At 37.3% G+C, this 12,074-nt stretch overlaps 1 protein-coding gene across 2 annotated transcripts in view; it reads left to right on the top strand.

The window, feature by feature from the left end:
- LOC109275038 (general transcription factor IIH subunit 2) overlaps positions 1-11,377 on the top strand; it is a 35,903-nt gene extending 24,526 nt beyond the window's left edge. For both annotated transcript variants that reach the window (XM_019463079.2, XM_019463078.2), the window contains exons 12-16: positions 659-722; positions 2,493-2,596; positions 3,838-3,940; positions 7,097-7,136; positions 10,780-11,377. In XM_019463079.2, the coding sequence (XP_019318624.1) occupies positions 659-722; positions 2,493-2,596; positions 3,838-3,940; positions 7,097-7,136; positions 10,780-10,899 (431 nt within the window). In that variant the 3' untranslated portion in view covers positions 10,900-11,377. The remainder of the gene's footprint in view (positions 1-658; positions 723-2,492; positions 2,597-3,837; positions 3,941-7,096; positions 7,137-10,779) is intronic.
- Positions 11,378-12,074: the final 697 nt, after the last annotated feature.

Genomic DNA, 12,074 nt, shown 5'->3' with positions numbered 1-12,074 from the left:
GGGGGACCTGGGTGCCTCATGTTAGCCGCCAACTCTTGATTTTGGCTCGGGTCATGATCTCATAGTTTTATGACATTTAGCCCCACATCGGGTTCTGCACTGACAGCATGGAGTCTGCTTGGGATTTTCTCTCTCCCTCTATCCCTACTCCTCTCCTGCTTGTGCTCGCGTGCTTTTTCTTTCTCTCTCAAAATAAAGAGATAATCATTAAAAAAAGAAAAAAGAACTTCCTTAAAAAAATATGTATGGAAAGCAAATTACATGGGTTTGGGCATTCCAAAATTTTAAACATAGAAGTATATTCTTATATAAAATGAAAGTGGACAGCTATGTAATAGACTTCTCAATTGTGTCAGAAGGATTTAAAAATTACAAACATTTTCTTTTTAAAAAGCAGCACGTGTTGTTACTGAACTAGAAAATTATAAACTTTAGAATCTATGGCCATATGTATGGACCGATCTTTCCCCCATATTCTCAACTTTTAATTTTTTTATAACCTGGTATTACTATACATACTATAATCCATTCTAAAAGGCAGGAGAGAGAACTTTTGTACAACTTTGTGGGCTTTCTGGTAGGAACATTTTTAGCTTCCTAGTCCTAGAATTTTGCTATGTGCTTGGAAAAAGAAAGTAATACATTTTCTTCTATGAAGGATTTCCTCAGCATACCATTGCTTCTCTGTCTGATCAAGATGCAAAACCCTCTTTCAGCATGGCGTAAGTAAAAACTTTGAAACTGTCAGTGATGATGTTTTTACATTTTAAATTCCTTCCTATAAGTTATAAGTTAAAAAAAAAATGCTAAAGTTATATGGGCTTGCAGTGTATCGGCTTTTGTAAAAGGTTACCTTCTATGTAGCTATAACAAGGAGTGAGGACTATCTCCTTTACTCCTGTGGAGTAATCTTCAGGATATATTATTAGGTAAAACAGCAAAGTAGAGAAAAGTGTATAGTATACTGCCAGTCCTCTAAGATGAAGGCAGAGATTTGACTAGATATACAGTATGTTTATATTAATGATAAAAAGACTAATTGAAATAAAAAGTAAACACTAAAAAAATGTTTACCTGAGCAGTGTGTAGAGAAAGGCAAAGGGATGGCCCCTAGACTTTTCTGAACATACCTTGTTTTAACTGTAGAACTTTATATTTTACATAATTATAAAGCAAAGTTAAAATAATTGTTAAAAATCACAAGTAAGACTTGTGTCCCCAGCTATAAAGGTACCATAGGGACTGAATTTACTTTTCTCCCTCCTGCCAGACAAAACATATAACAATGATTTTCAGACATGGACAACAGACAGTGCAGGTAAATGATCCCTGAAAGAAGGGAAACAAATGAGGTGAGCCCTGTGAGTGCAGCTTACTGCCTAGAAGAAATATCTAGGCTGCATTGTAGGAGGGGAAACCCACACAGAGCCTAGAGGTCTTGATCAGTTGAAGAAACAAAGTTCAGAGTTTGGGGAGGCTGAAATGGCTAGAATTTTCTAGGCACAGTACTAGAAAGTAAAGGGCTGTACAGAGAACTCTTAGGATTGCAGGGACTTCCCTGGAGTCATCAGCTGAGTTATGGTTATCCCACTCCTATGACTGCTACTAGAGGCCCAGGAAAGAACCACTGAAGAGGAACAGGCAGCATAGTCACTGGAGCTCACACGGGGCAGGAAATATTTCATGTTCTCACAGTCATTGTGGAGAAACCTTTTAACAATGGGCATTGAACAGTGTTCACAGCAATGGAACCAAATTAATTCCAGACTAACAGCTATTATGGACAGCCTAATGAAATAAAAAGCAAGTTTTGAACAGATCAAACTATTTCCAAGTATATTCTAGAATATTCTATACTTCATTTCCAAGTACATTCTAGAAAAAGCCCCAGTATATTTAAGGGAATACCAGAAAAATCCAGCACCTAAAACATAAAATTCATAATGCCTGGCAGCCAATCAAAAATGACCAGGCCTGCAAAGAAGTATGAAAATATCACCCATAACAAGGAGAAAATCATTGAATAGAAACATATCCAGAAACAACACAGTTGATGGAATTAGTGGTTAAGGTGTTAAAACAGCTATTACAAAAAAGACCCAAATCAAAGTTCTAGACACAAATGTCTGAGATGAGAAATACCCTGGATGGGATTAACAGCAGATGAGTCCCTGAAGAAGAAAACATGAGTGAGAAGAAGAAAACATGGGGTGCCTGGCTGACTTAGTCAGTAGAGCATACGACTCTTTATGTTGGAGTTGTGAGTTTGAGCCCCATGTTGGGTGTAGAGATTACTTTTCAAAAAACCCAGAAAACAAAGACATTAATGCACACTATTCAAAACAAATGCAGAGAGAAAAAAAAGTAAAGAATGAACCTTGCGTAAGTAAACTATGAAACAACTTCAAGATTTTACAGGGTAGGATACTCTCTTTTGCTGTAACCATTCACATTGTCATATATCATTTTAAAAGTAATGTTTCCTCCCACAGGCACTTGGATAGCAACACTGAGCCAGGACTTACATTAGGAGGGTATTTCTGCCCACAGTGTCGAGCAAAGTACTGTGAACTTCCAGTTGAATGTAAAATCTGTGGTAAGAAACGAACTATCCTTTATCCAGTAAATTAATCTTTAATAGCTTCTTACATATATTGCTATTAAAGTAAATGTTAGTATTAAGCTCTGCCTATGTTTCTGTATTTAATCTGTGAGAAGAGTATATCTTTTAATTGAATGCTCAGTACTTCATTTCTAAGAATAACCATGGCATTCTAGAACAGTTTTCTGATTCTCTTTCTGAAATGAGTATGTTCTTTAAAGGTATTGCAGTAGATCTGGTAGACGTTTTTGCAGCTCTTACTTTCTTTTTAAACTAAAACAAATTTTTTTTTAATGTTTATTTATTTTTGACTGAGAGAAAGAGAGAGACATAGCGTGAGTCGGGGAGGGGCAGAGAGAGAGGGAGACACAGAATCTGAAGCAGGCTCCAGGCTGTCAGCACAGAGCCCGATGTGGGGCTCAAACTCATGGACCGTGAGATCATGACCTGAGCTGAAGTCCGATGCTCAACCGACTGAGCCACCCAGGCGCCCCGCAGCTCTTACTTTCATAAAATATATATATGTGTGTGTGTGTGTGTGTGTGTGTGTGTATGTGTATATATATATATGTGTGTATATATATGTGTGTGTATATATATATATATGTGTATATATATGTGTGTATATATATATGTGTGTATATATATGTGTGTATATATATGTGTGTGTATATATATGTGTATATATATGTGTGTGTATATATATGTGTATATATATATATATATGGAGAATGAGGAATTAAAAGTAATAGAATTGTAGCATTTTGTTTCATTTATAAGTTGGCTAATGGCCAAGAGAGGTCCACACAATTAGTGACAGAAGTAAGACTCCATCCTGGAATCTCCTTTTTAAGAGACATGTAAATAAAGAAATGAATACCAGCAGTCCTAAAAAAAAAAAAAAAAAACCTTGAAAATATTTAGCCTATCATTTCACATTTTAGCCGTTGTCTGTTTTTTGTTTTTTTTTTTTTAACATTTATTCATTTTTGAGAGAGAGACAGAGCGTGAATGGGGGAGGAGCAGAGAGAGAGAGGGAGACACAGGGTCCGAAACAGGCTTCTAGCTCTGAGATGTCAGCACAGAGCCTGACACGGGGCCCAAACTCACAGACTGGGAGATCATGACCTGAGCTGAAGCTGGATGCTTAACCGACTAAGCCACCCAGGTGCCCCTCAGCCATTGTCTTAATGAGGTTTGGGCTATTAAATATGACTCTGTGTTTTATTTGTTAGGTCTTACTTTGGTGTCTGCTCCCCATTTGGCACGGTCTTATCATCATTTATTTCCTTTGGATGCTTTTCAAGAGATTCCTCTAGAAGAACATAATGGAGAAAGGTATATGAGTTTTGATTAATTTGTATCTACTATACGTGGTAATGTTTGAATGCATTGTCACTACATATAAAAAGATAGTCATATTAATTTGGGCAAGATTACTTCTGATACAGAGAATAAGATGGTAGAATGCCTTCGTTATGACTGAAATGACTCATTATTAGAGAGATCTGGATTTCCAGAAATTAATTTTCCTAAACCCATCGATATATAGTAAGTGTAGTTGTATGCTGATACATCAGCTCTCCAAAACAACAAAAGAGCCCTGATTTGTAGCCTTAGCCAGTTTCTGTGGTGTAAAACCAAAGGATTTATCCAGAAGGTCTAATACTGTGGTCTAATGTTCTTTAGCTATTTCTTTCCTAAAGGATACTTTCTACTTTTGAAGGACAGAACTTGGTGGATTGAAATGGATTGCCAAGTGCCTAACATAGTTAGGAAATATAGACCCACACTAAAATTTATTGCTGTGAAATTTTAGAATATGCAACAAAATACTAACTGTAAGCATTTCTGGAGAGGGAAAGTTAGGTTACATAATCTGGAATTAAAATTATTTTGCTTTTCAGCAATACTGGATGCTGCCAGGGAGCAATTTCCATCAAAATTTGGAGTGACAATTGTTACCAACCTAAATTACATACCTGGCAAACCTATCAAGTAAATGTAGGTAGAATAAAGACATTTTCAGACTTGTAAGGCCGCAAAACAAGACTTTCTGGGGAAGCTGTGGAAGAGATGGTTCAAAGGAACTGAGAAAGAGAATAACCAGAAGAGAATAGGAATATTTATCTAAAGAAAGCCCTAGGAATATTTATCTAAAGAAAGCCCTAGGATGATGCTAAGGGGAGATTACAGAATGACACTTGTGTATCAGATATGGAGAATAAATAATCCAATTTGGAGAAGGTCTGAATGCTCCAGCCAGGAGAGATGTCACCTGGAGGATGAATTCCTGATGGAGGCGAACATAGAGAAGGCTTTGAGACTTCTCAGGGAAAGGTTGGGGCTGAGTTGGTGATAATTACATAGAAAACTAAGGTTGTGGACCACAATATAGTTATTAACTCCAGGAAAAAAAATATTTTTTTAAGTTTATTTAGTTATTTTGAGGGAGAGGGAGAGAATCTGCTCTCAGAGTCCCATGCAGGGGTCTATCTCACAAACCGTGAGGTCACGACCTGAGCTGAAATCAAGAGGAGTCAGATGCTTAACCAACTGAGCCACCCTGATGCCTCCAGTGAGAAAATATTTTTTTAATGTACTTTATTATTATTTTCTAAATGTTTATTTCTGAGAGACAGAGCACGAGCAAGGGCGGAGGGGAGCAGAGAGAGAGGGAGAAACAGACTCCAAAGCAGGCTCCAGGCTCTGAGCTGTGAGCACAGAGCCCAACGTGGGGCTCAAACCCATGAACCACCAGATCATGACCTGAGCCAAAGTCAGAGGCTTAACCAACTGAGCCATCGAAGTGCCCCAAGAAATATTTTGAAGAAAAGAAGAGTTTTATTACATGACTCAGCTGAATATGTTTATGTAGTCATAATAAAACCAAACATTTAATATTGTTCTATTCAAAATTATGTCCTTACGTAGAAAGAATTGAGAATTTGTTGTGTGTATACATGCTGTTGGTTCAAGAAGGTTGAAAGAGAATTAAATTCTCATCTTCCATAGTAGGAGGTCTATAGCCAATGCCAGAAAAAAACGAGATCTCACTGTAAGCGTAGGTAACTATCAAACAGTTAAAAGTTTTGCAAGTGGGGAACTGGAAATGAAGTGGGGGTGGATGGGGAGAGGGCCTCTATTTTTTTGTAGTCAGGTTTTTTTTTTCTTTTTTTTTTTAAGTTCATTTATTTATTTTGAGAGAGAGAGAGAGAGAGGCATGGAGAGAGAGAATACCAAACAGGTTCTGCACTGTCAGCACAGAGCCCAACACTGGGCTTGAAATTCGGGAACCACGAGATCATAACCTGAGCCAAAGTCAGTTGCTTAACTGACTGAGTCACCCAGGTGCCCAGAACTTTTTCTTTTTTTTTTTAAGTCTATTTATTTATTTTGAGAGAGAGAGAGAGAGAGAGAGAGTCAGAGGGAGAGAGGTAAAGAGAAGCCCAAGCAGGCTCCATGCTATGAGCATGGTGCCCAGCACAGGGCTGGAACTCACAAACCCTGAGGTCGTGAGTCTAAATCAAGAATCAGATGCCAGAGCCACCCAGGTGCCCCTGTTTTGGGATCTTGTAACTCTTTAAACCATTCCTTGAAAATTAAGCACTTAGGCATCCACATATAAATTAATTTCTCTTCTGTCCACCTAGAATTGTACCAGCTGTCTGCTGTCTTCAGGAGAGTTGCAAAATAGTCACTCAGATTATTTTCTGTAGGGCTTAATTCCCTGGCAGAATCCCAGTAGGAAAGGTGTGTTCGTATTTAACTTTGATGAAAATAAAATTAAAAATTTCTTACGACTTTATTTTTTATTTTTTAGCCAAAACAATTTTTTATTGACGTATAATTGACATAGATCCTGTTATTTTCAGGTGCACATCATAGTGATTCAATTTTTTTTTCCAGTTTATATATAATTATGTATATAATTGTATAAAATATAATGAAGTACATATGTATTTTTTCAAGCTACCTAACATAGAGTGTATATGGTGTGCTCTTGGCTTCAGTTGTAGATTCCTGCGGTTCATCACTTCCATGCCACAGCCAGTGCTTCCTCCCAACAAGTGCCCTCCTCAGTACCCATCACCCATTCCCCATCCCCCACTCCCTTCCACCCTCCATTTGTTCTCTTTAAAAGTCTCTTATGGTTTGCCTCCCTCTCTGTAACTATATAGATATATATTTTTTTTCTTTCCCTTCTCCCATGGTCTTCTGTTAAGTTTCTCAACTACCTCCTATGAGTGAAAACATGATACCTGTCTTTATCTGAAAAATTAAAAATTTTTTAAGGTAGAATTTTGCTTTGTGAGATGACCTTGGGACTATAGAATTTTCTTAAGTTATTGGTATTCTTGATTCTGTCTTTCTCACAAAAGTCATATGTAAAGATAATTACTTATTAATTACAGGATTCTTGTTACTGAGATTTTGCCGAACTGTATTAACAAGTGAGTTCCTAACAAATAATTCTTAAACTTTCTTTTTCAGATTTTGTTATGGATGTCAGGGGGAGTTAAAAGACCAGCACGTAAGTTCATGTGCTTTCTAAATGCTAAGTATTGTCTAAGAAATACTGAGGAAATAGCATTAGAAGTTTACAATATATTATTAAAAACCAGGCTCTTATCAGGTTATCCCTCAGAAGGGATAACAGTAGGTAGAGGGTAAATGGAAGTAAATTAGTTTAAATAGGGGCACCTAGGTGGCTCACTTGGTTGAGCATCTGATTTCAGCTCGGATCATGATTTCACCAGTTCGTGAGTTTGAGCTCCGCATGAGACTCGCTGCTGTCAGCACAGAGCCCTCTTCAGATCCTCTGTCCCCCTCTCTTTCTGACCCCCACCCCCCCCAATCATGCTCTCTTTCTCTCTCTCCCAAAAATAAATAAAATTTTTAAAAATTAGGTTTTTTTTTATAATTCTCCATTCTAATTTTCCTGTAATAATATTTTAGTACTTTAAACTGTCTTTAGTTTGCAAGCTAAAATGCATTTAGATGGAAAGTATTAAAAGTTTTTTCTCCATACCTTGCTTTAGGCTCTGTCACAGTGTACTTTGAAGTTACCATTTAAGGTGGTTTCAGACCAGAGGTTGTTCCCCGATTGTGCCAATTAGAAAATATTTTCAAAAATTTTGAAGGGTGCAATTTGAATGTATACACTGATGTAAAGATGCAGATAAGATCAGTGTGTAGTTTTATTTTTATTGGTAATGTGTCCATATTTAAAACTGTACTTGTATATTATACACTATATAAAATATTATATATTATATATATAATATATATATATTATACAGTATATAAAATATTAGTTGGCAGGATTGCTTGCTTGTTTTACTCTCATATTTGATAAAACAATTTTATTAACTTTTGCGTGCCTCTGACATTGGTAGCTTCATCCTCATTATAACCACCATTGAATCTTTTGACTTTTTTTTGGACAGGGAGTGGGTTTGATTCTTACAGTTTTTTTGCTACAAGCTATGATGCAGGGAACATCTGGTACATATTTCTTTCTGCATATACACAGTGGTTTCTCTGGGGACTCAGAACAGAAATTGTTAGGTCAAAGGGTATTCATATTCAGCATTCATATTTGACATTTTAATATATGCTACCAGACTGTCCTTCTGAAGGTCTGAACTTAGACTATGCTGTTAAATGTGCTTTTTTTTTTTTTAATTTTTTTTTTTTTAATTTATATCTAAGTTAGCATATAGTGCAACACTAATTTCAGGAGTAGATTCCTTAATGCCCCTTACCCATTTAGCCCATCCCCCCTCCCATAACCCCTCCAGCAACCCTCAGTTTGTTCTCCATATTTATGAGTCTCTTCTGTTTTGTCCCCCTCCCTGTTTTTATGTTATTTTTGTTTCCCTTCCCTTATGTTCATCTGTGCTGTATCATAACATCCTCATATGAGTGTAGTCATATTGATATTTGTCTTCCTCTAACTAATTTCACTTAGCCTATTACTCTCTAGTTCCATCCATGTAGTTGCAAATGGCAAGATTTCCTTCTTTTTGATTGCTGAGTAATCATATATATATATACACACACACACACACACCACATCTTCTTTATCCATTCATCTGTCGATGGACATTTGGGCTCTTTCCATACTTTGGCTATTATTGATAGTGCTGCTATAAACATTGGGGTGCATGTGTCCCTTCAAAACAGCACATCTGTATCCCTTGGATAAATACCTAGTAGTACAATTGCTGGGTCATAGGGTAGTTCTATTTTTAGTTTTTTGAGGAACCTCCATACTGTTTTCCAGAGGGGCTGCACCAGCTTGCATTCCCACCAACAATACAGAAGAGATCCTCTTTCTCCACATCCTTGACAACATCTGTTGTTGCCTGAGTTGTTAATGTTAGCAATTCTGACATGTGTGAGGTGGTATCTCATTGTGGTTTTGATTTGTATTTCCCTGATGATGAGTGATGTGGAGGGAGCATTTTTTCATGTGTCAGTTGGCCATCTGGAGGTCTTCTTTGGACAAGTGTCTGTTCATGTCTTTTGCCCATTTCTTCACCAGATTATTTGTTTTTTGGGTGTTGAGTTTGATAAGTTCTTTATGGATTTTGGATACTAAGCCTTTATCCGCTATGTTGTTTGCATATATCTTCTCCCATTCTGTTGGTTGCTTTTTAGTTTTGCTGATTGTTTCCTTCACTGTGCAGAAGCTTTTTATTTTCATGAGGTCCCAATAGTTCATTTCTCCTTTGATTTCCCTTGCCTCCAGAGACGTGTTGAGTAAGTAGTTGCTGTGGCCAAGATCAAAGAGGTTTTTGCCTGCTTTCTTCTCAAGGATTTTGATGGCTCCCTGTCTTCCATTTAGGTCTTTCATCCATTTTGAGTTTATTTTTGTCTGTGGTGTAAGAAAGTGGTCCAGGTTCATTTTTCTGCATGTCGCTGTCCAGTTTTCCCAGCATCACTTGCTGAAGAGACTGTTTTTATTCATAGGATATTCTTTCCTGCTTTGTCAAAGATTAGTTGGCCATACGTTTGTGGGGCCATTTCCAGGTTCTCTCTTCTGTTCCATTGATCTTAGCATCTATTTTTGTGCCATCATTTGACTGTTTTTATTTTTTTTATTTATTTTTTTTTTTTCAACGTTTTTTTTTTTTATTTATTTTTGGGACAGAGAGAGACAGAGCATGAACGGGGGAGGGGCAGAGAGAGAGGGAGACACAGAATCGGAAACAGGCTCCAGGCTCCGAGCCATCAGCCCAGAGCCTGACGCGGGGCTCGAACTCACAGACCGCGAGATCGTGACCTGGCTGAAGTCGGACGCTTAACCGACTGCGCCACCCAGGCGCCCCTTGACTGTTTTTAAGAACACATCTTTACTTGTATACTTTTTGAGATTTAGTAATTTTTTTATCTGTGTATGGTGCTGCCTTGGCAATTTTACTCCATGGCACAAGTATCCCTATATGTAATACTGATAGAATTATAGATTTTTAAATTTTATCTTATTGGTGTCTTTTCCCATATTAAGTAGTTCAATAGTTAAGTAAAAGGGGAATATAATTTGTGCAGTTGTGAGGTCATTCCCTAGCAATAACTAAATCTGTGTTACAATTTTGTGCTTTTCTTTTTATTTTTTTTTAAGATTTTTTTTAAGTTTATTTATTTTGAGGGAGAGAGGGAGAGAGAGAATCCCAAGCAGTCTGTGCCATGACAGCCCAGAGCCCTGGGTGTTTAATCCGTGAGATCATCATGACCTGAGCTGAAATCAAGAGTCGGACACTTAACCGACTGAGCCACCAGGTGCTCCCATGCTTTTCTTTTTATTCGCATCAGAGAAATGACCACTCTAAGCCTTTGAAACCAGCACTGCTTTCAAGTTCATGTGTCTTCCCCAGACATTTACATAAAATGAAGCAATTGACAGTGTCTTACAATACAACAGACTGTAATGAGTCAAAACAAAGTAATTTTCTGATTTCTAAGGAATAGGGTTTTTTTGGAAAAATAACCATCTGAGATTTGAGAATAAATAGTACAGTGGAAATAATAGGTAGGTGGGCGGGGCAAATTGATAAGGATAATTGCAAATTGATAATGGAAGAGCAAAGCAGTGTGAATGTCTTCTAGCTATGCTGCACTTAACTCTGGGAAACTATTTTTTAAAATCTCTTTTCTTCTTTTCACTGCAGGTCTATGTTTGTGCTGTGTGCCAAAATGTTTTCTGTGTGGACTGTGATGTTTTTGTTCACGATTCTCTCCACTGCTGTCCTGGCTGTATTCATAAGATTCCAACTTCTTCAGGGATTTGATTCCAGCATATAGTGCACATTGTATGTGTTAAAAGGACATCTGCAACTGTAAATGAAATGATCCTTTAAAAGAAGTTCCAGTTAAAATATGAAGACCAGTTTGAAAGGAAAATATGATTTAAGAAGGTTTTGCTGAAAAAATAAGGGATTGGAGCACCTGGCTAGTTCCGTTGGAAGAGAATGAGACTCTTGATCTCAAGGTTCTGAGTCCGAGCCCCATGTTGGATTACTAAAAGATAAAATAAACTTAAAAAAAAAAAAAAGTAAAAAATAAAATGTAGGATTTTATTACATTTTAAAATTTATGTCTTGTCATAGAAATGCCCAGATTTCAATAGTACTTTACTCAATTTTGTTTTCTATTATTTTGAGTTAACAATGTTTTCAGTCATTATACATTATTGTATTTAAGTTATTTACAATTATTAAATTGATATGACAGTTTTACTGCCTTATAATTAAAGTAAATGAAGAATCTGTAGTTTATTTTTATTCAATTTTAGTGTAAAAAGAAAAGTATAAGTGTGAATTCACTGAGATTCGTCTCACATGAAGCAGTAGTTAGGGGCGCCTAGGTGGCTCAGTTGATTAAGTGTCCAGCTTCGACTCAGGTCACGATCTCGCAGTTCATGGGTTCAGGCCTTGCATCAGGCTCTGTGCTGACAGCTTGGAGCCTGGAGCCTGCTTCGGATTCTGTGTCTCCTCTCTCTGCCCCTCCCCCTCTCACATTCTGTCTCTCAGAAATCAATAAATGTTAAAAAAAATTAAAAAAGAAAATTAAGCAGTAGTTAGGAAATTATTATGGCTACACCCACCTGAGGGGTTTCTTTAGGCTTAATTAAACAATTAGAATATAATTACAGAATTCATGCATCTAAAATTATTATTTTTTTTAATGTTTATTTATTTTTTACAGAGAGAAAGACAGAGCATGAGTGGGGAAGGGGTAGAGAGAGAGGGAGACACAGAATCGGAAGCAGGCTCCAGGCTCTGAGCTGTCAGCACAGAGCCCGACGTGGGGCTCGAACTCATAGGCCGCGAGATCATGACCTGAGCTGAAGTCGGACACTCAACCGACTGAGCCACCCAGACGCCCCAAAAGGGGTCTTTTTAAGTTTAAACATTCAAACTTAAAAGATTACCGTGGCCACATGTAGCACCAGTATACTCAAAAG

The sequence above is a fragment of the Panthera pardus genome, unplaced genomic scaffold (genome assembly GCF_024362965.1).
Source record: "Panthera pardus isolate Hobbes unplaced genomic scaffold, ASM2436296v1 HiC_scaffold_2, whole genome shotgun sequence".
Lineage (NCBI taxonomy): Eukaryota > Metazoa > Chordata > Mammalia > Carnivora > Felidae > Panthera > Panthera pardus.
This window is presented reverse-complemented; position numbering and strand designations above follow the sequence as displayed.